This window comes from Triticum dicoccoides, chromosome 1A (genome assembly GCF_002162155.2).
Source record: "Triticum dicoccoides isolate Atlit2015 ecotype Zavitan chromosome 1A, WEW_v2.0, whole genome shotgun sequence".
NCBI classification, from domain to species: Eukaryota; Viridiplantae; Streptophyta; class Magnoliopsida; order Poales; family Poaceae; genus Triticum; species Triticum dicoccoides.
This window is the reverse complement of record NC_041380.1, coordinates 270,510,234-270,532,604: the sequence shown is the minus strand read 5'-3', so window position 1 is coordinate 270,532,604 and position 22,371 is coordinate 270,510,234. Positions and strand designations below refer to the sequence as shown.

Sequence of the window (22,371 nt, the reverse complement as noted above, 5' to 3'; positions counted from 1 at the left end):
ATCAGGCTCGCGCTATTGCTCATATTCGTGCGGGTTGAAGTTCACATCATCTACACCAATCCCATGACGTGATAAGCAAGTGGCGCTGAAATTTTCCAAGCGCATGTCCCAGTAGAGTAGTATTTCTTTCTTCAGGTGCATTATTGTATTTCTCATTATTATTTTCAAATGCATGTTCCAGTGTAGTGTTTCTTTGTTTTCAAAATGCATGGTCTAATTCAGATAATTAGTTTCAAGATGCCACCATCAGATGTTACCAGGATCGTTCGCAACCTGCAGATATTTAGCGTTGTCTTGTAGTCAAGTTGCAAAGCTTTTAGTTGTCTAGATTCGGTAAGAAAAGAAGGCTAGCTTGTTATCTATACTGTTGTCTGGCTATTCTGGTTGGAATTTGACTTACCATTCATCATCTAATTACATTTTCATTGCTTCTTATTAGGCCTGAAATTCCGGATGGGGTGGTTTCACTTGCTTCGGCACGCAGAACATTTTTTTTGAAAAGGCGGGACTTCCCGGCCTCTGCATCAGAGCGATGCATACGGCCATAATTATAAATAAATAAAGTAGTTCAACAAGGTCTTGCAATCTGTTGTAAAAAAGTAGGCTGACTCACAAAGAGCTAGAAAAACAAAAAAAGGCCCAAAAATCACAACCACCTGGCATAAGATAGATAGATAGATAGGTAAACTAATCGCCTATCCTATTACATGACCGCCATCCAAACCGGTTGAAGATAACATGCGCTACCATCTCCTACCGGACAGATCCAGTAACCAAACGCTCATTGGCCTCCGTCGGAGTGAGTAAGGACCACATACGGATTAGCGCAGTAGCCCGGAATAAAACCTGCAAAAAATGAATAGTTGTTATTCTGTTAAAAGCCAAATCATTTCTGCAGTTCCAAATTGCCCATAACAACGCACATGCTCCTACTCGAATTTGTCTAGCTGTTTCGGCCTCTATACCAACAAGCCACGTTCCAAATAACGACCTGACCGAATTCGGAGGAGTAATGTTAAAGGCAATTTGTACCGAGCGCCACAACACTCTCGCCAACGGGCAATCAAAGAAAAGATGCTGGATAGTTTCATCCCGATCACAGAAATTACATCTAGTAGAATTTGTCCAGTTGCGCTTAATCAAATTATCTTTTGTTAGAACGACTTGTTTATGTACAAACCACATAAACAGTTTGATTTTTAAAGGAACCTTAACTTTCCAAACATGTTTTGAACTAGGAATAACACTAGAGTTAATGACACTATCAAATAGAACCACATAGATACACTATCATTTCATTGCTAGTTTTAGACAAGAATCATCCTTTGTACAAACAGTACCGGCTAATACTAATAGAGTACTCTCGGGCCACGAGCCGTGGTCCGGCCGGGCCGTAAGTAGTAATAAAACTGAAAAGAAGAAAACAATAGTATTTCCTGCCGGTGTTGCTAGAGGCGGTGGGCGGGGACGAGGCCATCGTCGAAGTTCTGGAAGTAGCTCTTGAGGTCATACTCGAAGCTCACGGCCCGGTGTTTTGGCCGCAGCATGGCGCGTCTCACCCTTCGGAACAGCTGCCTCACCGGCGCCGGCGCCTGCCGCCACGACCCGCCGCCGCTCTTCCCGTCCATCCTCTTCCGGCAGCCAATGCTCCTCATCATGCGCAACAATCCTCCTAGAGACTCCGTTGGTCCTTGACGAGTTGATGCGGACGGGTACCTGACAGTTGATTAAATAAACACGTCTGGCTCTACTGCTCTTCTGCAGCTGTACACAGCTCTTCTTGGATGATTAGGTAGCTTCTGATCTAAGATGAACGCACCGTTTGCACAAAATGAAGCTCCTCGGCAGCCGTTTTATAAACTCACGGCATGGACGGCGCTCCGACGCCGACGACGCGTCTCCATGGATGCCCGGCCCGCCACCACGCACGGCTGACGAGGAAAATTCACTTTACACAACAATTAGCCCATGGCAAAATCACATTTTGGACATCTTTTCCCGTTGCCACCCTACACTACACACTTACAGTCAAAAGACCAACGCGGCATCGGCGTGGCGATGGCATCTCTCTCCCGTGAAAGGCAAAGGTTGGACATGCAATGAGCGGGAAGCCTCGTGTCCCTCGAGGCATCCATCGACACGTGTTGATGCTTGCCATATGTTTTTTTGACGGAACCTCGTCAGAGGGTCAGGTGCTCTGGCTTTGCATTATAGAAAAAGAGAGTTGATCCAGTTTATAAAAAAAACCGAATCGAAAACCTAACAGAGTAGCCCAGTATATGAGGAAAATCACACTGAAAAACCGCACATGCAACGAACCCTTGCCGACCACACGACCCAAGGCAACATTGCAACCAACACACACCCGACTCCGGAGCCGCCGCTCTGACATCCCCTGCCCGCAAGCGAGCCACAACGCCGCACGATTCAGGCGCCTCGTAGCCCTTGCTACACGAGACAACCGCCCGCAGACCACGAACGCTATACCAAACATCCGGGGCCGCCGCCCCAACTTCCAGCCAGACCGACCCCACAGATCGCGTCAACCGAGCCGACGAACTGGCCACCCTCGCAGCACCAGGTCGCCACCCATGCCAAGCAAAGCAGCTGACCCACCCCATAGGACCGCCGCTGCATGACCGTCCGAGGCCGCTGCCTCGGCATACATCCACCGTCCGGAGCCGCCGCTCCGGCATCCACCGTCTCGGCATACCACCAGAAGCACAAAAGGCACAAACGCCAACCGAACCTCGTCTTCAAAGATGGCGCCTCCAAGAAGGATAAACGACGTCCAAGAAGACACCACCGCCATCTGATCTAGCAAACTAAATCTGGGTTTTCACCCGAAAGACGAGGTTCCTTTGGTTGGAGACGGGTCGGGGCTCCTCGACGACGCCATCAAGATGGAAACGGCGCAACAGAGCGCCTCCGTCGCCGGCATCGATCGAGTCAGGCAGAAACTTTCGTCCAGAGCCCCAGGACAACCACCATCACCGTACTGCCGCGAGGACAACCCACCGCGCCGCAGCCCTTACACATCCAAGGAGCCACCACCCTCACCGGAAGCACCAGCGGCCATGCCACACGACACCGGCCCGGAGCCGCCGCCAACAACCATGACCACATCTCCACTGCTCGCACAGCCGGAGCTGGCAGAGCATACACCGCCGCGGCGGCCAGGGACCGCTCCCCACGACCGTCGCAACACATCCACCTACGCACCGCCGCCGCGCCGCCATCCAGGAGCTGCAGCACACCGCCACCACCACAGCTCATCCAGCTGGACGTGCAGCCGCCGGAGCCACACGCCTGGGCAGCCCCATCGACGGATCCAGCCTCCTGGCACCAGATCCGCGGAGGCCGGCCCAGCACCGCCCCACACGACCCACAGGCAGGGAGAAGAGAAGAGAACGACGCCGCCACCATGCCCGGGGCCGCCGCCCCGGGTTGCCTGCGCCGGCGAGACGCAGCCGCCGCTGCCAGTCGCCTCGCGTCGTCCAGGGCCGCCGCTACGCGTCTCACGAGGAGAAGTCCCCGCCGCCGCCGAACGCCGAGCGGGCTTTGCCCGTCAGATTCACCTGGCGGCGGCGAGGGGAGCTGAGGTGGAGGCGGGGAAAACGGGGGCGGCGGCTAGGTTTCGCCCGTGCCGCCCCCTGGGAGCGACGCGAGCGGCCTGTCGAGGTGCTTGCCATATTGGATAGTGTGCTTTTGCGTACATGCAACATGGATGGACGGTGGCGTGTCATGAAGGATGCTCCGTGTTCTGATGGCCTGTACGTACCGGGAACGATTAGACTGACGACCAGTGATTTGTAGTTATGTATAATAGAAGTACTCTCTTCATTTTAAAATAAATATTTCAGTTTTATACTAACTCTAGTATAAAATTGTATTTAAATTTGAGATATTTATTTTGGGGTAGAAAAAGTATATTATATCAAATGGCCACAAGAAGCACTGAATGGCATGCTGGTGCACACGTTCAAATATCCCATGTTGTTGTTGTATACGCCTGCCATGGTTCCAGCGATGTTCTGTTTTTTTTAACACAGTACAGACGCAAGCGCTTATATATATGTGCATATACTCACCTCTATAAATGCACACACATATTTTATTTTTATGAGCACCTTCGAGAGACCGAGCCGGCATACCATTTTAAGATTTATAAAGTTATCGTAGGCGCATCGTCGTCGACGGAAACGTCTCCTTTCACTGAAAACGCATCGCCGAAATTTTTAAAATAAATCCAGAAATAATGCGAGTATCAGGACTTGAACCCTGATGGACTGGGATACTATTATCCCTCTAACTATCCAACTACAGGTTGGTTCGCATTGTCTTGGGCCGTCCACTTTACCGAATAGAATGGCATGTAGACAATGCCCTTTATGTGTTACAAAGCTATTCGTTGGAACCTTGTGGTTGTGATTAGCGGCAACTAGTATATCCGATCATGAAGATATTTTTTTTTTCAAAAAGGGGAACAAGCCCTGGCCTCTACAACAGAATGATGCATATGACTATATTATTAATAATAAGCAAAAAGGTCCATAAAGGTCTTCAGGTAAGAAAAACAAAAAAGCTCACAAAGAGCAAACACATCATGACAGGATAAGCCTGATAACCCACAAGTATAGGAGATCGCAACAGTTTTCGATAAGTAAAAGTGTCGAACCCAATGAGGAGTTAAAGGTAGAACAAATATTCCCTCAAGTTCTATAGACCACCGATACAACTCTACGCACGTTTGATGTTCGCTTTACCTAGAAAAATATGAAACTAGAAGTACTTTGTAGGTGTTTTTGGATAGGTTTGCAAGAAAGTAAAGAGCACGTAAATAAAAGTTACGGGTTGTTTAGATGAAAACACAACTAAATTAGTTTTAGTAGATAGCTTGTTGTCAAGAGAAAGTTATTTGTCCCTAGGCAATCGATAAATAAACCGGTAATCATTATTACAATTTTATTTGAGGAAGAGACATAAACTAACATACTTTCTCTACTTGGATCATATGTACTTATGATTGGAACTCTAGCAAGCATCCGCAACTATTAAAGATTCATTAAGGTAACCCAACCATAGCATTAAAGCATCAAGTCCCATTTATCCCATACATAAACAACTTACTTACTCGGATCTGTGCTTCTGTCACTCACGCCACCCACCATAAGCAAATCATGAACATATTACAAACCCTACAGCGGGGATCCCTCACGCTTGCGCGACACGGAGAGCACCATAGGACAACACCAATAATAAAATATGCAACTCAAACCAATCTTGATCATCAAATAGCCATTAGGACAAAACGGATTTACTCAAACATCATAGGATAGCCATACATCATAGGGAAATAATATATAGTGTTGAGCATCATGTTTAAGTAGAGATTACAGCAGGTAAGAGAGAGGTTACACCGCTGCATAGAGGGGGGAAGAGTTGGTGGTGAAGGCGGTGAAGTTGTTGGTGATGATGATGGCCCCCGGTGGCACTCCGGCGCCACCGGAAGCAAGGGGGAGAGGGCCCCCCCTTTTTCTTCTTCCATGACCTTCTCCCTAGATGGGAGAAGGGTTTACTTCTGGTCCTTGGCCTCCATGGTGTTGGAGGGGCGAGAGCCCCTCCGAGATTGGATCTGTCTCTCTGTCTCTCTCTGTTTCCGCGTTCTCAGATTCTACCCCTTTACCGTTTCTTATATTCCCGGAGATCCGTAATTCCGATTGGGCTGAATTTTGGACACGATCTCTATCCGGATATTAGCTTTCTTGCGGTGAAAGAAGGGCATCAACCGCCTTACAGGCTGGCCATGAGGGTCAGGGGCGCGCCTGCCTCCCTGGGGCGCACCCCCTACCTCATGGGCCCCTCGAGCATCGTCTCGCGTGGATTTTTCTTCCCAAAAATCATATATATTCTAAAAAAATCTCCATCAGTTTTTATTCCGTTTGGACTCCGTTTTATATGGATATTCTGCGAAACAAAAAATATGCAACAAACAGGAACTGGTACTGGGCACTGGATCAATATGTTAGTCCCAAAAATAGTATAAAAAGTTGCTAAAAGTATATGAAAGTTGTAGAATATTGGCATGGAACAATCAAAAATTATAGATACGACGGAGACGTATTAGCATCCCCAAGCTTAATTCCTGCTCGTCCTCGAGTAGGTAAATGATAAAAAAGATAATTTTTGATGTGGAATGCTACCTAGCATAATCTTGATCACATATCTAATCATGGCATGAATATTAAGACACGAGTGATTCAAAACAATAGTCTATCATTTGACATAAAAATAATAATACTTCAAGCCTACTAATAAAACAATCATGTCTTTTTCAAAATAACATGGCCAAAGAAAGTTATCCCTACAAAATCATATAGTCTGGCTATGCTCCATCTTCTTCACACAAAATATTCACATCATGCACAACCCCGATGACAAGCCGAGCAATTGGTTCATACTTTTTAATGCGCTTCAGCTTTTTCAACCCTCACACAATACATGAGCGTGAGCCATGGATATAGCACTATAGGTGGAATAGAATATGATGGTGGAGGTTGTGTGGAGAAGACAAAAGGGGAGAAAGTCTCACATCGATGCGGCTAATCAACGGGCTATGGAGATGCCCATCAATTGATGACGCCCTCAATTCAATCATACACTAATCATACACGCAAATGTGTACGATCAAGATCAAGGACTCACGGGAGGATATCACAACACAACTCTAGACACAAATTAAAATAATACAAGCTTTATATTACAAGCCAGGGGCCTCGAAGGATCGAATACATAAGCTCAAAAACAGAAGAGTCAGCGGAAGCAACAATATCTGAGTACAGACATGAGTTAAACGAGATTGCCTTAAGAAGGCTAGTACAAAAGCAGCAACGATCGAAAAGGCAGGGCCTCCTGCCTGGGAGCCTCCTAAACTACTCCTGGTCGTCAGCGGTCGTCACATAGTAGTAGGCATCCTCCGGGTAGTAGTAGTCATCAGTGGCGTCGTCTGGCTCCTGGGATCCGTCATCTGGTCGCAACAATCGGGTATGGGGGGAAAAGAAGTAGCAAAGCAACCGTGAGTACTCATCCAAAGTACTCGCAAGACTTACATCAGATCTAAATTAAGTATGCATCTGTATCAAAGGAATGAGTTGTATCTGTGGACTAAACTGCAGAATGCCAGAAGGGAAGGGGAAAGCCTAGCCTATCGAAGACTAGCATCTTCTGAAAACCACCATCTTGCAGCAACAAGAGGGAGTAGAGTAGCATAAAGTAAAGTAGTAGTAGTGTTATCAACCTCAGCCAGAGATCCTTTCTCGACTTCCTGCGAGAAAGCAATCCGAGAGCCATACTATCCAGTTATCATCACAATTGAATTCTCATCAGCATCCAGTTCTCATCACAAGTATCCAGTTCTAGTTGTATCGATCGGGATACAACTCCAAGTGTCCGTTACCGTAGGACAGGCTATCGATAGATGTTTTCTTCCCTGCAGGGGTGCACCAACTTACCCACCACGCTTGATTAACTTTGGCCGGACACACTTTCCTGGGTCATGCCCGGCCTCGGCCAAACAATACGCCGCAACCCGACCTAGGCTTAATAGAGAGGTTAGCATGCCGGACTAAACCTATGCCCCAGGGGTCATGGGCCATCTCCCCGGGAACTCCTGCACGTTGCGTTGGCGGCCGGTGAGCAGACCTAGCTACCTCCTTCAACAAGGCAGGTGCTTACACAGTCCAACCCGGGGCGCGCCGCTCAGTCGCTGACGTCTATTAAGCTTCGGTTGATGTATACGACGCAGAACGCCCATACTATGCCCACGTGATGGTTAGTGCTATCAGGCCATAGGCCCCTCGGATCAAATATCCAAATCATAGTGGATTAGGAACGCGCGGTAACAAGCAGAGACTCATGATCGATGTGACCCCGTCGCCCCGTCTCGAGTACTTGCGGCAAGGGCTAAGAATGCCCGGCCACGCCTCGTAAGTATCTCGCGAGCACCTTCTAGGTCAACCCGACTCCACATCACTCGCAATTAAGCTCGCGCGGGTACCCCTCAGGGTCGACCCGTCTTTAGTAACATGGCTCAGTGTAAAGTCATAGTAACCATAGTAACTGTGTGTCTAACACCAAGGGGAAAACCCGAGGAATCACCCCCGGTGAATCCCACTCGATGTTATCATCAAGGTGAACGTAAGAGGATCCACCCTCGAGGTTCACACTTGAGGGGTTGCACGACAGAGCAGTAACGGAAGTGGTTAAGGAGGAAATCACCCTCGCTGACCTCGGCCGTATAGCTACACTACAGAGATCTCCTCAGGAGTGATGTATGAGGTTCACCCTCGGCACTTGTCGTGGTTTTGTCACGGCAGATGTCCTCGTGAAAGGACTTAGTCGTGGAGCCATCGCAACGGGTTAGCTTGAAGGGGTTAAAGCGGACACAGGGACGCAAGAGAGTTTATACTAGTTCGGCCCCTTCGATGAAGGTAAAAGCCTAGTCTAGTTGTGATGGAATTGATGGGGTTTCGATGACTAGGGAGCAAACAAGCTTCGCCTAAGTCTCGAGTTGTTGTCTGTTGTCCTTGAACCGCCGCCGGGTCATCCCCTTATATACATGGGTGACGCCCGTCGGTTTACAGAGTCCCAACACCGGCTCATATACGTGTTCGGTTTGGTCTCTACTTATTCCTAACTTACAATACAAGTTTACATACCGACGCCGGTTTACGGCTACAGGCCTTAAACCGATCATGGGCTTTAAGCCCTCATCTACCTTCATGGGCTTTAACATACTTAACTACTGATGAAGTTAACCCGGCCCAGATAGGCCAATTTACGCCCAGTAGTAATATCCCCAACATTAGGCCCCAGATTGATTTGAACAGGTTCATCTCAATCCTTTAGCAAAAAACTTCATCTTCAACATCTTCTTGTAGTTTGTTGAACCGCCGTGATGTCATCTTCTCTGGTCGTTGTAAACCGGCGTGACGTCACCTGTTATAAAGAAACTTATCCATGATACCTTTTTTGTTTAATAGGTCTGCGACAATTGAGGCGACAGCTTCGTTTCCAAACCCACGGTCCCTTGATTTTCGCGCCTGACACATGTCCCTTGCCTTATAAATAGGACCGAAGGGTCATTTCTTTTTCCCCTTCGTGCCCTTCTACTTCGTCTTCCCTGCGTTGTCCAGCTTCGGAGCTCCGCCGCCGTCGACGACCTCTGCTCCAACCTTGGCCGCTGCATCACCCTAATTGTACCAAAGCATCGCGGCGACCTTCTGTTTCTTCCTCGGCTCCGGTGAGTTCTTCACCTTTTCCTCCGTAGATCCGTTCTAGGGTTTCCAAGTTCTACAGTGTTCATCGTCTGCTTCGTACTCATATGATAGATCTTAGATGAACCTGTGAACCTTTGCTTTGTGTAGCGGTAGTTTTTAGCATCCGCCTTCACTTACATGCCTCAAGACCATAGATCTACCTGTATCTCTGCCCATTGATTCGGTACTGTTCTTTTTTGAACCTTGAATATTTTCCTTCTTTTCTGAACTTGCTTCAGATCCGTCGCTGTAGAGAAATCTTGTGAAATCTGTTTCTGTACACTTACCCATCCGCAATCTCAACTGTTTCAATGCTTAGATCCGGCGGTTTAACTTGGTGTAGAAAAAATTAACAAACCGGTATATACCATTAGTCCCCTTGTTGAACCGCCAGATGCTGTTGCTTCATAAAACTCCGGTTTAGATAAAGTTGTCTCCGGTTTAACATTGTACATACCAGTGTACTTTAATCAATGCATTCTTGAACCGGAATCACCTATCTTGTAGATTTCATCATGGCCAAGCAAGTATATGAGTGCAACTGGGTTCCTTCTCGCGTCACAGAGACTCAACTGAACAATTTAGTCCTGATCGGCGCTTTAGGCAGCAAAAACACCATCCATTGGAGGGTCCCTGGCAAAGAATGCCCTCCCACACCTCAAGAAGGAGAGGTTGTCGTTTTCGTAGATCACTTAGCCTGGGGCTTTAAGCTGCCCGGTTCTAAATTTTACCGGGATGTTTTGGTCGATTTTCAACTCCGCCCACAAGACATTGGCCCCAACTCTGTTACAAACATGTGTCACTTCCAAGTGCTCTATGAGGTGTTCTTTCAAGAGGAGCCCACAGTTGAGTTGTTCAGAGACTGCTTCCATCTAAACCGCCGCACTGAGTTTACTGACGGTTCCAATACGGAATTGGGTGGTGTGGCGATTCAGAAAAGGAAAGAGGTCACATACCCTCACGCCAAACTGCACAGCCATCCCAAAGAGTGGAATCAAACATGGTTCTATTGCAAAGACACCTCCCCTGCTGGTGAAAATCCTTTGCCTGGCTTTCGTCTGGAGCGGCTTAGCAATACACACCCCTTTCCGCAAAGGTTGACTGCCAAGGAGAGAAGCAAATACGATCCTCAACTGTCCAAGCTCAGAGCCTTCATGGCCAACAGTTTAACAGGGGTTGATCTCGCTCGCTGTTGGATATCGTGGAGCATACTGCCCCTTAGTCAGCGCTCCGGTTTGATGTGCGAGTATACTGGCAGTGTTGATGACCCACTGCGACATGCTAACATCCAGCTCACCGATGAGGAAATCACAGAGGCTGTGAATAAAATGCTGAATGAACCGGAACACGTCTGTGCTCGAACCGTCCTGCTTCCCTTCTGTGCCACCAACAAACCGCCATCTGTAAGAGTTTGATTTTTCTTTTTACTGAACCTGTTATTGATATATCTGGTCATTGTTTAATATCAATGTCTGTTTAAACAGGGTAATGATCCGTTTTGGAGCAAGAAACTTCCACAGGAGAAGCCAGAAAAAACAGAAAAACCGGAACGACCAACCCGGCCAAAGACTAAAGTCGTGAAACAACCTGCTCATAAGAAGAAAACCACTGCATCTTCTGATCCGGCCCCTGATGATGATGTGGGTAATCCAGACCTTGAGGTAGAGCTTGACTCACTTGGCTTATTTTTCATGCGCCTTATTGATGATGATATTTGTCAGGATGATGCCGAAGCCAGCCATGCTGATGCTGCAGAGGTAATTACTCTCTCTTCCGATTCAGACCCTTTGCCTTCACTAAAAATCCGTTAGGCAAACCGGAAGGTTAAATTTTCTCATCCTCTTGCTTACTTGGATCCCAAATTTCTTATGAAGACCCAACAACACGAAGCTCGCCGCACAACCCGGCACAGCGGCCAGGTAGTTACCTCCGCCGGTTTACCGAACAGTCCGGTTCGGAAACGCCGTTCAGAGGTCTCTAATTTGCTTGTCAGTGCTTGTCCTAAAGCGGGCTGTTTTTGTCAACCTCTTAATCCATCTGACTCCGATTATCAGGTTACTTCCCACTCATCCTCTGGCGAGTCATCGGCTACTCAGCTGCCACCGCTCAAAACGGTGCTTGGGTAAGCTATACTTATCATAATATTTCTGGTACATCACCTTGTAACATATGCTGTATTTGACTTTGTTATTCCTTTCAGGGCCAAGCCTAGGCCGAGCAAGAAGGCTCCCCTGGATAAAGCGGCCGAGGAGGACACCATCCCTGAACCGGGTAAAACACCAGATCTTGAAGCGGCTATTCATGAAGATATACCCAATGATCCACCACAGCAGGATGATGATTTTATTGCTGAAGAAAGGCCTATTGACGCCTCAGGCCCTGTCAACCAGCCCACAAGCCCCATCCGGTTTGGGAGATCCACCAGTCCATCCCAGCCTGCTGACAAACTGACTGCACCAGTGCAAACCGGTGATGCTAAGGATGATGAAGTTGTAATTACTGGTATTGGCCGTACAGAGCCCAGCAATCCTGTTGCTTTATCCAAGCATACCACCAAAGAAAAATTTGCTGCCATGGGCAAAGGCAAGTGGAATGTTGACTTGGCGACCTATGCTGCTCTGAATGCCCAAGATCTTCATTCTGGCTATCTGGACCGGCTGTATACCAGCCGTGATTATGAAGCTGGTCTGGTGAATATGATGAAAGAGAAATTTGAGGTAACTTCCATGTGCTTTTCCCTGCTTGGACCTTTCAATCTTGTTAATTCTCCTAGCCCCCAAGGGCCGGTTTAGAATCTTCATTCAAACCGGGACTTGCTAATATAAATCTCCATACTTCAGAATTCGCTGATGTAGCCCCCAAGGGCCGGTTCAACTTAGCATAGTTAAACCGGGACTTTAAGTAATTGTCATCTTTATTTGAGCAAATAGCCATTAGCCCCCAAGTGCCAAGTTGAATACTTGTATTGATCTTGGGACTTTAGAATCTATTGAAAGATTAAGATCAAATATACATTAGCCCCCAAGGGCCAAGTGCATAACTTGTTATGTGGTTGGTACTTCAATTGTTGTATTGCTTGCGGAATCATATATCTGTCTGTATGCAGGCTGAGCTGAAGACAAAAGAAAACCAAGTCGCCGATCTCGAAGAAAATCTAAAATCCCAACAAGCTGAAACCTCCAAAGCAAAAGAGGAATTAACCAGCGCTTTAAGCGCCATGGAATAGCTTAAGGAGGGCTTCAAGAAAGAGCAGGCGGATTAGGCCACTGAAAAATCCGCTTTAACCAAACGAGCAGAAGATGCCAAGGCTGCACTGAAACCGGTGGTGGACGAACTGACCAGCATAAAGCGGCATGTGCATGCCATGACCGCTGCTATCTTTGGTAAGTTGGATTGATTTGTGGATTGATTCGGCCGTCTTGTAGAGCTGCCGGTTTGTTAACCCTTTGTAATATTTCAGGGACACGCATTGGTCACTTGGGGTCAGATGTGCGGAAGAAATTGAAAGCCGCCTACACATTGATCGAACAACTGTACACTGGTGCACAGCAGATCATCTGTACTGCATCCCACAACAATCCGGCGCCCACTTTGATTCAGGACACTCTGAAGAGACTGTCGATGCTTCCTGTCCGGGTTGAAGAGCTAAAGAAATCTGCTGCTCGAACTGGTGCGATCAATGCCTTAGTCCGGGCAAAAGCTTGGGTGCCAGATTTTGATCCTGTTGAAGCGGCTCAGGGCTATCCCAGCTTGAAGGAAGACGGGTCAGAATTTAGTGAAGCGGATCTGCGAGCAATAAACCGGGAGGTGCGTCCGCTAGCTTGTCAATTGGTTGAAGAAGCAGACTTGTCTCATTATCAAGCCCAATATGACAACCAAAATAAGCGAGTAGCTGCACCAATTCCTGAAGCGGAAAATCTTATCCCTCCAATCCGTAAGCATACTTACGCTCCCGATATTGAACCGTCATTGCCGATCCATGATGAAGCTGTCTTTCAAGCATTAATGGGAATCGACTGGACAATTATTGATTTCCAGCCGCTGGGTAGAGAAGCTGAAGTTGAAGCGGCGTGGGATGACCCACAACCATCAGGCCAGGCTGGTGACCAATCTTGAACCGGAAGCCGGTTTAAACTGCTTCTCCTTTGCGAAAAAACAATGATCTTATTTTGGGCACCGTGTTGCCTTGTAATAGGCTAGCCGATACTCTTGACTTTGATATGCCTTCGTGCATAATTACCGCAACTTGTTCTTCCTTTGGGTGATGCACTTTCCAAAGTATTTTCTGCCATCATTGGGCATGAAGTTGGCTTGGCCAATCTTGAAGCGGAGGTTTATAAACCCACACTATTGGAGGAGATAGCAGCTCCTGTATATATATAATGTCGGTTTACCATGTAAACCGTGCCGGGTTATAATAAAACACCGTGTTACTCCGTAATAGGATGTTTATAAAAAATCAAACCGGGCAAATAGTCTTCGGATTAAAAATGGACCGTGTTCCGTCAATTGACAGTTTGAACCGGCTTAAAGCTTTGTCGGTTTAAAAAATGCAACAAAAAGAAAGAAATATCTATCAAAGAAAAATGTGAAGCAAAGGCAATGATAAAACCGTTTGCAAAAAGAGGCTTTATTTGAGCCGATCAGATGGCATTACCATGGTCGGACACGACCAAGCTCCCGATAGGTGTAGCTATGGTTCAAGTCAGCCAGGTCCCCAAATGAAACCGTGGCATTTATGCCGATCAAGAGGCGTGGCAATGGTTCGGGTTCGACCAAGCCCCCAAGTGATTATGTGGCCTTAGGCCGATGAAGAGGCGTGACTGGTTCAGACGTGACCAAGTCCCCAAGTGATCTGGTGGCTCTCGCCTATCAAGAGGTGTTGCATTGGTTCGGACACGACCAAGCCCCCAAGTGATATAACATGATGCTTTGAAAAGCTAACTCAAGGGGTAAACCAGAGGCCTCTTTAGAACAACTCCGTGTAACCACACATGATCTAAAAGAACAGATACCCCGCTTTAGCTGAGGTTTCGATTTATTATATTTAATCATAATATACACATCGTCGTAATATGTACATAAGTAGAGCCAATGGCTCAGGTATAGTAAGGCCGAAGATGAGCTATGTTCCACGGCCTGTTGGTCTCCTCCTCTGATGTACGTGAGGCTCTCGAATATCGATTAGATAGTATGACCCGTTGTGCAGATTCTTGCTGACCACGAAAGGTCCCTCCCAAGGTGGGGATAGCTTATGCATATCAGTCTGATCTTGGATGAGCTGAAGCACCAAATCTCCTTCCTGAAAGGTTCTGGTTCTGACTCGGCGACTGTGATAACGACGAAGATTCTGTTGGTAAATCGTCGAGCGGGCGGCTGCTATGTCACGTTCTTCATCCAACAGGTCCAAAGCGTCTTGCCGTGTTGTCTCGTTGTCCGCTTCAACATAAGCCGCCACACGAGGTGAGTCATGATGGATATCACTTGGGAGAACCACCTCCGCTCCGTAGACCATGAAGAACGGCGTGTATCCTGTTGATCTGTTGGGTGTAGTATTGATGCTCCATAACACAGATGGTAACTCTTCTACCCAACAACCCGGTGTTCTCTGCAAAGGAACCATAAGCCGGGGCTTGATGCCTCTTAAGATCTCTTGATTAGCCCTTTCTGCTTGACCATTGGACTGCGGGTGTACCACTGATGAAACGTCAAGCCGGATGTGCTCCCGTTTGCAGAACTCCTTCATGGCACCCTTGGACAAATTGGTACCATTATCTGTGATAATACTGTGTGGAAAGCCAAACCGGAAAATCATCTTTTTGATGAACTGAACCGCCGTAGCCGCATCACACTTGCTAACAGGTTCTGCATCCACCCACTTTGTAAACTTGTCAACCGCCACCAGGAGGTGGGTCTTCTTATCTTTGGACCTTTTGAAAGGCCCAACCATATCCAGCCCCCAAGTCGCAAACGGCCAAGTAATTGGAATCATTCTCAATTCTTGAGCCGGCACATGAGCACGTCTTGAAAATTTTTGGCAACCGTCACATCGTCTGACTAGATCCTCCGCATCAGCATGAGCAGTTAACCAATAGAAGCCATGGCGAAACGCTTTAGCCACCAAAGATTTTGAACCGGCGTGGTGACCACAATCTCCTTCGTGGATCTCACGCAAAATTTCACAGCCTTCTTCAGGAGACACACAGCGTTGAAACGCCCCTGATACACTGCAATGATGCAACTCGCCATTGACAATAGTCATGGACTTGGACCGCCGGATTATCTGTCGGGCCAGAGTCTCATCCTCTGGTAACTCGCCTCGGTTCATGTACGCCAGGTAAGAAAGCGTCCAATCCGGAATGACATGAAGAGCTGCCACCAATTGAGTCTCCGGATCAGGAATAGCCAAATCCGCTTCACCGGGGAGCTTGACCGACGGGTTGTGCAGCACATCCAGGAAAACATTGGGCGGGACCGGTTTGCGCTGAGAGCCTAGCCGGCTTAAAGCGTCCGCCGCTTCATTCTTCCATCGGTCCACATGGTCCACCTGATAGCCTTTAAAGTGACCTGCAACAATATCCACCTCACGACGATATGCTGCCATGAGTGGGTCCTTGGAATCCCAAGTGCCAGATACTTGTTGAGCTACGAGGTCCGAGTCACCGAAGCACTTAACTCGACTTAGATTCATCTCCTTAGCCATCCGGAGACCATGGAGCAAGGCTTCATACTCAGCTGCATTGTTAGTACAAGGGAACATTAAGCGGAGAACGTAACAAAACTTATCACCTCGTGGGGAAGTTAATACGACTCCAGCCCCCGAGCCTTCCAATTGCCTGGATCCGTCAAAATGGATGGTCCAATATATGTGGTCCGGCTTTTCTTCAGGTGCTTGCAGTTCCGTCCAATCATTGATGAAATCAACAAGTGCTTGAGACTTAACCGCCGTCCGAGGCACATACTTCAATCCGTGCGGTCCAAGCTCTATAGCCCACTTGGCAATCCGGCCAGTCGCTTCCCGGTTCTGGATGATATCCCCCAAGGGAGCAGAACTGACCACCGTAATGGGGTGCCCTTGGAAGTATTGCTTAAGCTTCCGTCTTGCCATAAAAACTCCGTATACCAGCTTCTGCCAATGCGGATACCTTTGCTTGGACTCAATGAGTACCTCGCTGATATAATAGACCGGACGTTGAACCGGATGCTCCTTACCTGCCTCTTTTTGCTCCACCATAATAGCCACACTGACCGCACGAGCATTAGCAGCCACATATAGCAGCAATGGCTCTTTGTCAATGGGAGCAGCGAGCACAGGCGGATTGACCAATTGCCGCTTTAAGTCCTCAAATGCTTTATCAGCAGCAGAACTCCAGACGAATTGATCCGTCTTCTTCAACATCTGATACAAAGGGATTGCCTTCTCACCAAGGCGGATGATAAACCGGCTTAACGCGGCAATCCAGCCTGCCAGGCGTTGAACATCATTGATACACTTCGGTTTAGCCAGGGAGGTGATGGTTGTGATCTTCTCCGGATTAGCCTCAATTCCCCTGTTGGACACCAGAAAACCCAATAACTTGCTTGCCGGTACACCAAAGACACACTTGGCCGGATTAAGCATCATCTTGTACATCCTCAGGTTATCAAAGGTTTCCTTCAAGTCGTCAACCAGAGTCTCCTTCTCCCTGGACTTAACCACGATATCATCCACGTAAGCATGTACATTACGGCCAATCTACTTGTGAAGACAATTTTGTACACACCGTTGATAAGTTGCCTGGGCACTCTTGAGCCCAAAGGGCATAGACACATAGCAAAAGGCTCCAAAGGGAGTTATGAATGCCGTCTTCTCCTGGTCCTTAACTGCCATTTTGATCTGATGATAGCCAGAATATGCATCCAAAAAACTTAAACGCTCACAACCCGCCGTAGCATCAATAATTTGATCAATACGGGGGAGGGCAAAAGGATCTGCTGGACAAGCCTTATTAAGATCTGTGTAATCCACACACATGCGCCAGGTGCCGTTTTTCTTAAGGACCAGCACCGGATTGGCAAGCCACTCAGGGTGAAAAACTTCAACAATAAAGCCAGCTGCTAAGAGCCTGGCTACCTCTTCTCCAATCGCCTTGCATCTTTCTTCGTTAAACCGGTGGAGGAACTGTTTCACCGGTTTGTATTTAGGATCCACATTAAGGGTGTGCTCAGCGAGTTGCCTCGGTACACCTGGCATGTCAGAGGGCTTCCATGCAAAAATGTCCCGATTCTCACGGATGAACTCGATGAGCGCGCTTTCCTATTTCGGATCCAAGTTGGCACTGATGCTGAACTACTTGGACGAATCGCCAGGTACGAAGTCAACAAGCTTAGTTTCTGCTGCCGATTCGAACTTCAGGGCCGGATCATGCTCCGTAGTTGGCTTCTTTAATGGAGTCATGTCCGTCGGATCAACATTGTCCTTATAATACTTCAGCTCCTCGGTGGCACAAACCGACTCTGCGTAGGCCGCATCTCCTTCCTCGCACTCCAAAGCGATTTTACGGCTTCCGTGAACCGTTATTGTCCCCTTGTGACCCGGCATCTTGAGCTGCAAATACACATAACAGGGTCGTGCCATAAACTTGGCGTAGGCCGGTCGCCCAAACAGGGCGTGATATGGACTTTGGATTTTCACCACCTCAAACGTCAATGTTTCCGACTTGGAATCATGATCATCTCCAAAGGCCACTTCCAGAGCTATCTTACCAACAGGATATGCTGACTTGCCAGGTACCACACCATGGAACACCATATTGGACGGTTTGAGATTTTTATCTGTTAGTCCCATACGACGGAAGGTCTCATAGTACAAGATATTAATGTTGCTCCCTCCATCCATGAGCACCTTGGTGAACTTGTAACCTCCCACCTGAGGTGCCACCACCAGAGCCAACTGACACGGATTATCAACCTGGGGAGGGTGATCCTCTCTGCTCCATATGATTGGCTATTCAGACCAGCGTAGATAACGGGGCATGGCCGGTTCAACAGAGTTGACTGCCCGCCTCTGAACCTTCCGGTCTCACTTGTCCAAGCTAGTGGTGAAGACATGGTACTGCCCACTATTCAACTGCTTTGGGTTGCTCTGGTAACCTGACTGTTGCTGCTGCTGGTTGTAACCATCCTGATTATTCTGATTATTTTGATTGTTATGTCCGCCCGGATTACCATTAAATCCTAAACCGGAATTTACTCCACCGTAACCCGGCCCGGATCCTGAGCCACCGCCAGAACCGTGATCATACCGGAAAGCATTAGAATTCTTGAACTCCTGCATAATAAAGCAATCCTTCCAAAGGTGGTTTACTGGCACCTCTTTCGTCCCATGCTTTGGACAGGGCTGGTTCAATAGATAATTTAAGCGGTCCGGGTTAGGGTTAGGCGCTCCATCGCGATTCGGCGGTTTACCCTTGCGTCGCTGACCCTTGTCCTGCGCGTTGGTATTAGCCACGAAGTCTATGTTGCCATCCACTTTACGCTTGCCTCCGCTACCATTACCTGCCGAGTGATGCTGCTGACCTTTGGAGTTGCTGTTCTTCTTTCCCTTCCCTGTCTTGTCATCATCAGACTCGGTATCCTTGGTACTATCAGAATCAACATATTTTACCAAAGCAGCCATGAGGGTCCCCATGACAGTGCAATGGCGCTTCATCTGTCCTAACTTCAGCTTTAGGGGCCCAAACCGGCAATTGCCTTCTAGGGTTATAACCGCGGTGTCAGCGTTGATGCGGTCTGATGAATGCAGAACCTGCGAGACCCGGCGCACCCAATGAGTCGTCGATTCTCCTTCCTCCTGGACACAAGCAGCTAAGTCCACTATCGACATAGGCTGCTTACATGTATCCTTGAAGTTACTGATAAACCGGGCTCGTAATTGGGCCCATGAACTGATAGAATTGGCCGGTAAGCTTTTTAACCAAGTGCGGGCCGTTCCTTCAAGCATCATGGTGAAGTACTTCGCACATGCCGCATCATCCACATCAAGCATCTCCATGGCCATCTCATAGCTCTCCACCCATGTCTCTGGGGGTCGATCCACCGTGTAATTTGGTACCTTGCGCGGGCCCTTGAAATCCTTGGGCAGGCGCACATTGCGTAAAGCGGGGATAAGGCGAGGCACCCCCAAAGAACTAGAAGTAACACCAGGTTCAACCGAGATAGTTGGACGAACCGGCGTAAGCTGCCGAGCCTGATACTATGCGGCTAACTCGGCCTCCCTGCGCACTCGGGCCCGGCCCACCACTTCCTGAGCGTTATTAGCACCACCCGCCGTGTTGTTGCCGCGGGGTGCTCCACGTCATTCATTACTTGACACTGCCGGTTCATCCATATGCCTGCTATAGCTCCGGCTTGGACGAGGCGTCGAGTGGATCCGGTCGCGGCTGTACGAGTATGCTTCCTGTTGGACCAAAGCTATCCTAAGAAGCTCCTTGACCCGTCGCGTCTCTACCGCCTGTGGCGAGTCACCTTCAATTGGAATGGCCTCCAGCCGTGCAGCAGCGGCAATGAGATTGTCCATTGGGTTGGAGTAGTGACCCGGAGGTGTTGAAACAGCCTGAGGTATAACAGTGTTTTGACGAGGCGGATTCATCAGACGGGGCTGAACCGGCATGCCGGTCCCAGGAGCTTCCGCCCGGTTTCCCTCCAGCGGATTACTGGTTCCTGCTCCTAGGGTGTTGAAAAGGTCTCTGGCCTTGAAAACCGAAGGCAAACGGGATCGGTACTTCCTCTTCATGACCTCATGCGACGCGTTCTGGTCCAACATGAGCCTGTAGGCTTGTGCGTCTAAAGCGGCCCGCTCTGTGGTCATCCTGGCATTCTCAGCTGCCAGGTCCGCCTTGGCCTAGGTGATCTGTTCCTTCACCTTTGCAATCTCCGCGTTGTGGACTTCCTGATCCGCCGGGTTAGCTTCTGCCATAAGCACAGCCAATGCATCAAATAGATCTGATAGAACCTGAGCCAGCGGGCGTGTAGAGCTTCCTGCCCTGGCAGCTGTCGCCACTACTGAACTGGAGGTTATTGGCGCAGCGGTCAAAGAATGAAGCGCTGCTTGTGTGCCGGCCATGAATATTCCAACTTGGTTGGGTAGATCAGATTCATTGGGGTCCGGAATACTGTCGCCATCGGAACAACCCCCAATCCGGCCATCTTGTAGCTGATATAGAGATTCGATTTCTCCGGTTGATGACTCATCGCCGGAATAAACGACGGTCTCGCCGCGAGATTCAGATCCATCCTCATAACTTCCTCCATGGATGACTCCCACGAAGGCACGCTTCACGGCCGATTTAACCCGGGCGGATCACGCACACTGAGCCGTTTCAACGAGGTCTGTGCAGATGTCGGGCTCAGGGCCCGGTTCATCGATCTTGCCGATGAAAACATGTATGCCACCAAAGGGGACCAGGTACCCGTACTCAACTGAGCCGGCCTCGGGGCCCCAGCCTGCATCATCGATGTAGAGCTTGCCGCGACGACTCTTAGTAATCCGGCCCACAATGTAGCCCTCGAGTCCTTCAAAGCGGCCCTCCAAGAACTTGAAACCATCATGCGATAGCCCCACGGTGGGCGCCAACTGTCGTGGTTTTGTCACGGCAGATGTCCTCGTGAAAGGACTTAGTCGTGGAGCCATCGCAACGGGTTAGCTTGAAGGGGTTAAAGCGGACACAGGGACGCAAGAGAGTTTATACTAGTTCGGCCCCTTCGATGAAGGTAAAAGCCTACGTCTAGTTGTGATGGAATTGATGGGGTTTCGATGACTAGGGAGCAAACAAGCTTCGCCTAAGTCTCGAGTTGTTTTCTGTTGTCCTTGAACCGCCGCCGGGTCGTCCCCATATATACATGGGTGACGCCCGTCGGTTTACAGAGTCCCAACACCGGCTCATATACGTGTTCGGTTTGGTCTCTACTTATTCCTAACTTATAATACAAGTTTACATACCAACGCCGGTTTACGGCTACATGCCTTAAACCGATCATGGGCTTTAAGCCCTCATCTACCTTCATGGGCTTTAACATACTTAACTACTGATGAAGTTAACCCGACCCAGATAGGCCGGTTTACGCCTAGTAGTAATATCCCCAACAACACTCGATAGTAACTCTGTAGTGTCATACAACTAGGGGGGTGATGTGCGGTGTCGAGGCCTGGACGTCGATCACGTTGATCGAGTCATCGAACATAAAGCGAGGCAACTAGGACAAGGTGGGGGTCACTGATGGATCACTAACCAACCTATACTAAGCAGTTTAGGATAAGCAGGTAAGGTATGAAATCAGGTAACAACAATAGGCTATGCATCAGAGTAGGATCAAACAAAAAGCAGTAGCAGTTCTAATGCTAGCATGAGAGGGAAAGAAATGGGTGATATCGGAATGCTCAAGGGGGGTTTGCTTGCCTGGAAGCTCTGCTGAAAAAGAAGAAGTGTCGTCACCGACGTAGACGATCAAAGGGGCACCAGCAGCGGTCTCGGGGTCTACCGGAGAGAAGAGGGGGAAGAAACAGTAAATACAGAGAAAACAGATGCATCACTAAGCATTACATGACGATGAGCACAGCTAGGGTTGTCCTAACGTAGTACTACACGTTGCAGACGGAGGGGATAAACATCCGAGGATGAATCCCCGGCGTTAGACGAATTCTGACAGATGAAAGGGAGGGGACGGTTCCATGTTCAACATGCTAGGGGCATGTGACAGGTGAATGGACCGCGTATTCGGATTCATTGGATTTTTCTGAACAACTTTCATATAGAAAACATTTTCATCGGAGTTACGGTAATTTCTACGAATTTTCAAAGTTTTAAACATTTTCTGTAATTAATTAAATTAACAGAAAAGAAAAATGACGTCAGTAGACTGTCAGCATGACATCAGCAGGTCAACAGACCCGCTGACTGGTCAAACTGACCAATGGGTCCCACCTGTCATAGACAGATTGCTAACAGTGGGTTATTTTAATTAAATATGGCTAATTAGCAGCTGGGCCCCACATGTCAGTGACTGATTAGGTTAA

At 48.4% G+C, this 22,371-nt stretch overlaps 1 protein-coding gene across 1 annotated transcript; it reads right to left on the bottom strand.

Moving 5' to 3' along the window:
* Nucleotides 1-1,279: 1,279 nt before the first annotated feature.
* On the bottom strand, nucleotides 1,280-2,161 carry LOC119268478. The gene is made up of 3 exons (XM_037550134.1): nucleotides 2,027-2,161; nucleotides 1,820-1,931; nucleotides 1,280-1,716 (listed from the first exon to the last, which is right to left on the bottom strand). Exons 1-3 carry the CDS (start codon nucleotides 2,133-2,135, stop codon nucleotides 1,449-1,451), a joined length of 489 nt encoding a protein of 162 aa, XP_037406031.1. The 5' UTR covers nucleotides 2,136-2,161; the 3' UTR covers nucleotides 1,280-1,448.
* Nucleotides 2,162-22,371: the final 20,210 nt, after the last annotated feature.

What these genes read in the sequence shown, in the direction of transcription:
- LOC119268478 (XM_037550134.1), bottom strand. Translation starts at nt 2,135, where the DNA reads ATGGATGCCTCGAGGGACACGAGGCTTCCCGCTCATTGCATGTCCAAC. An exon ending in GCCGCGTTGGTCTTTTGACT is followed by an intron (nt 1,932 to 2,026) that starts GTAAGTGTGTAG and finishes TTTCCTCGTCAG; the next exon opens with CCGTGCGTGGTGGCGGGCCG. An exon ending in AGCTTCATTTTGTGCAAACG is followed by an intron (nt 1,717 to 1,819) that starts GTGCGTTCATCT and finishes ATCAACTGTCAG; the next exon opens with GTACCCGTCCGCATCAACTC.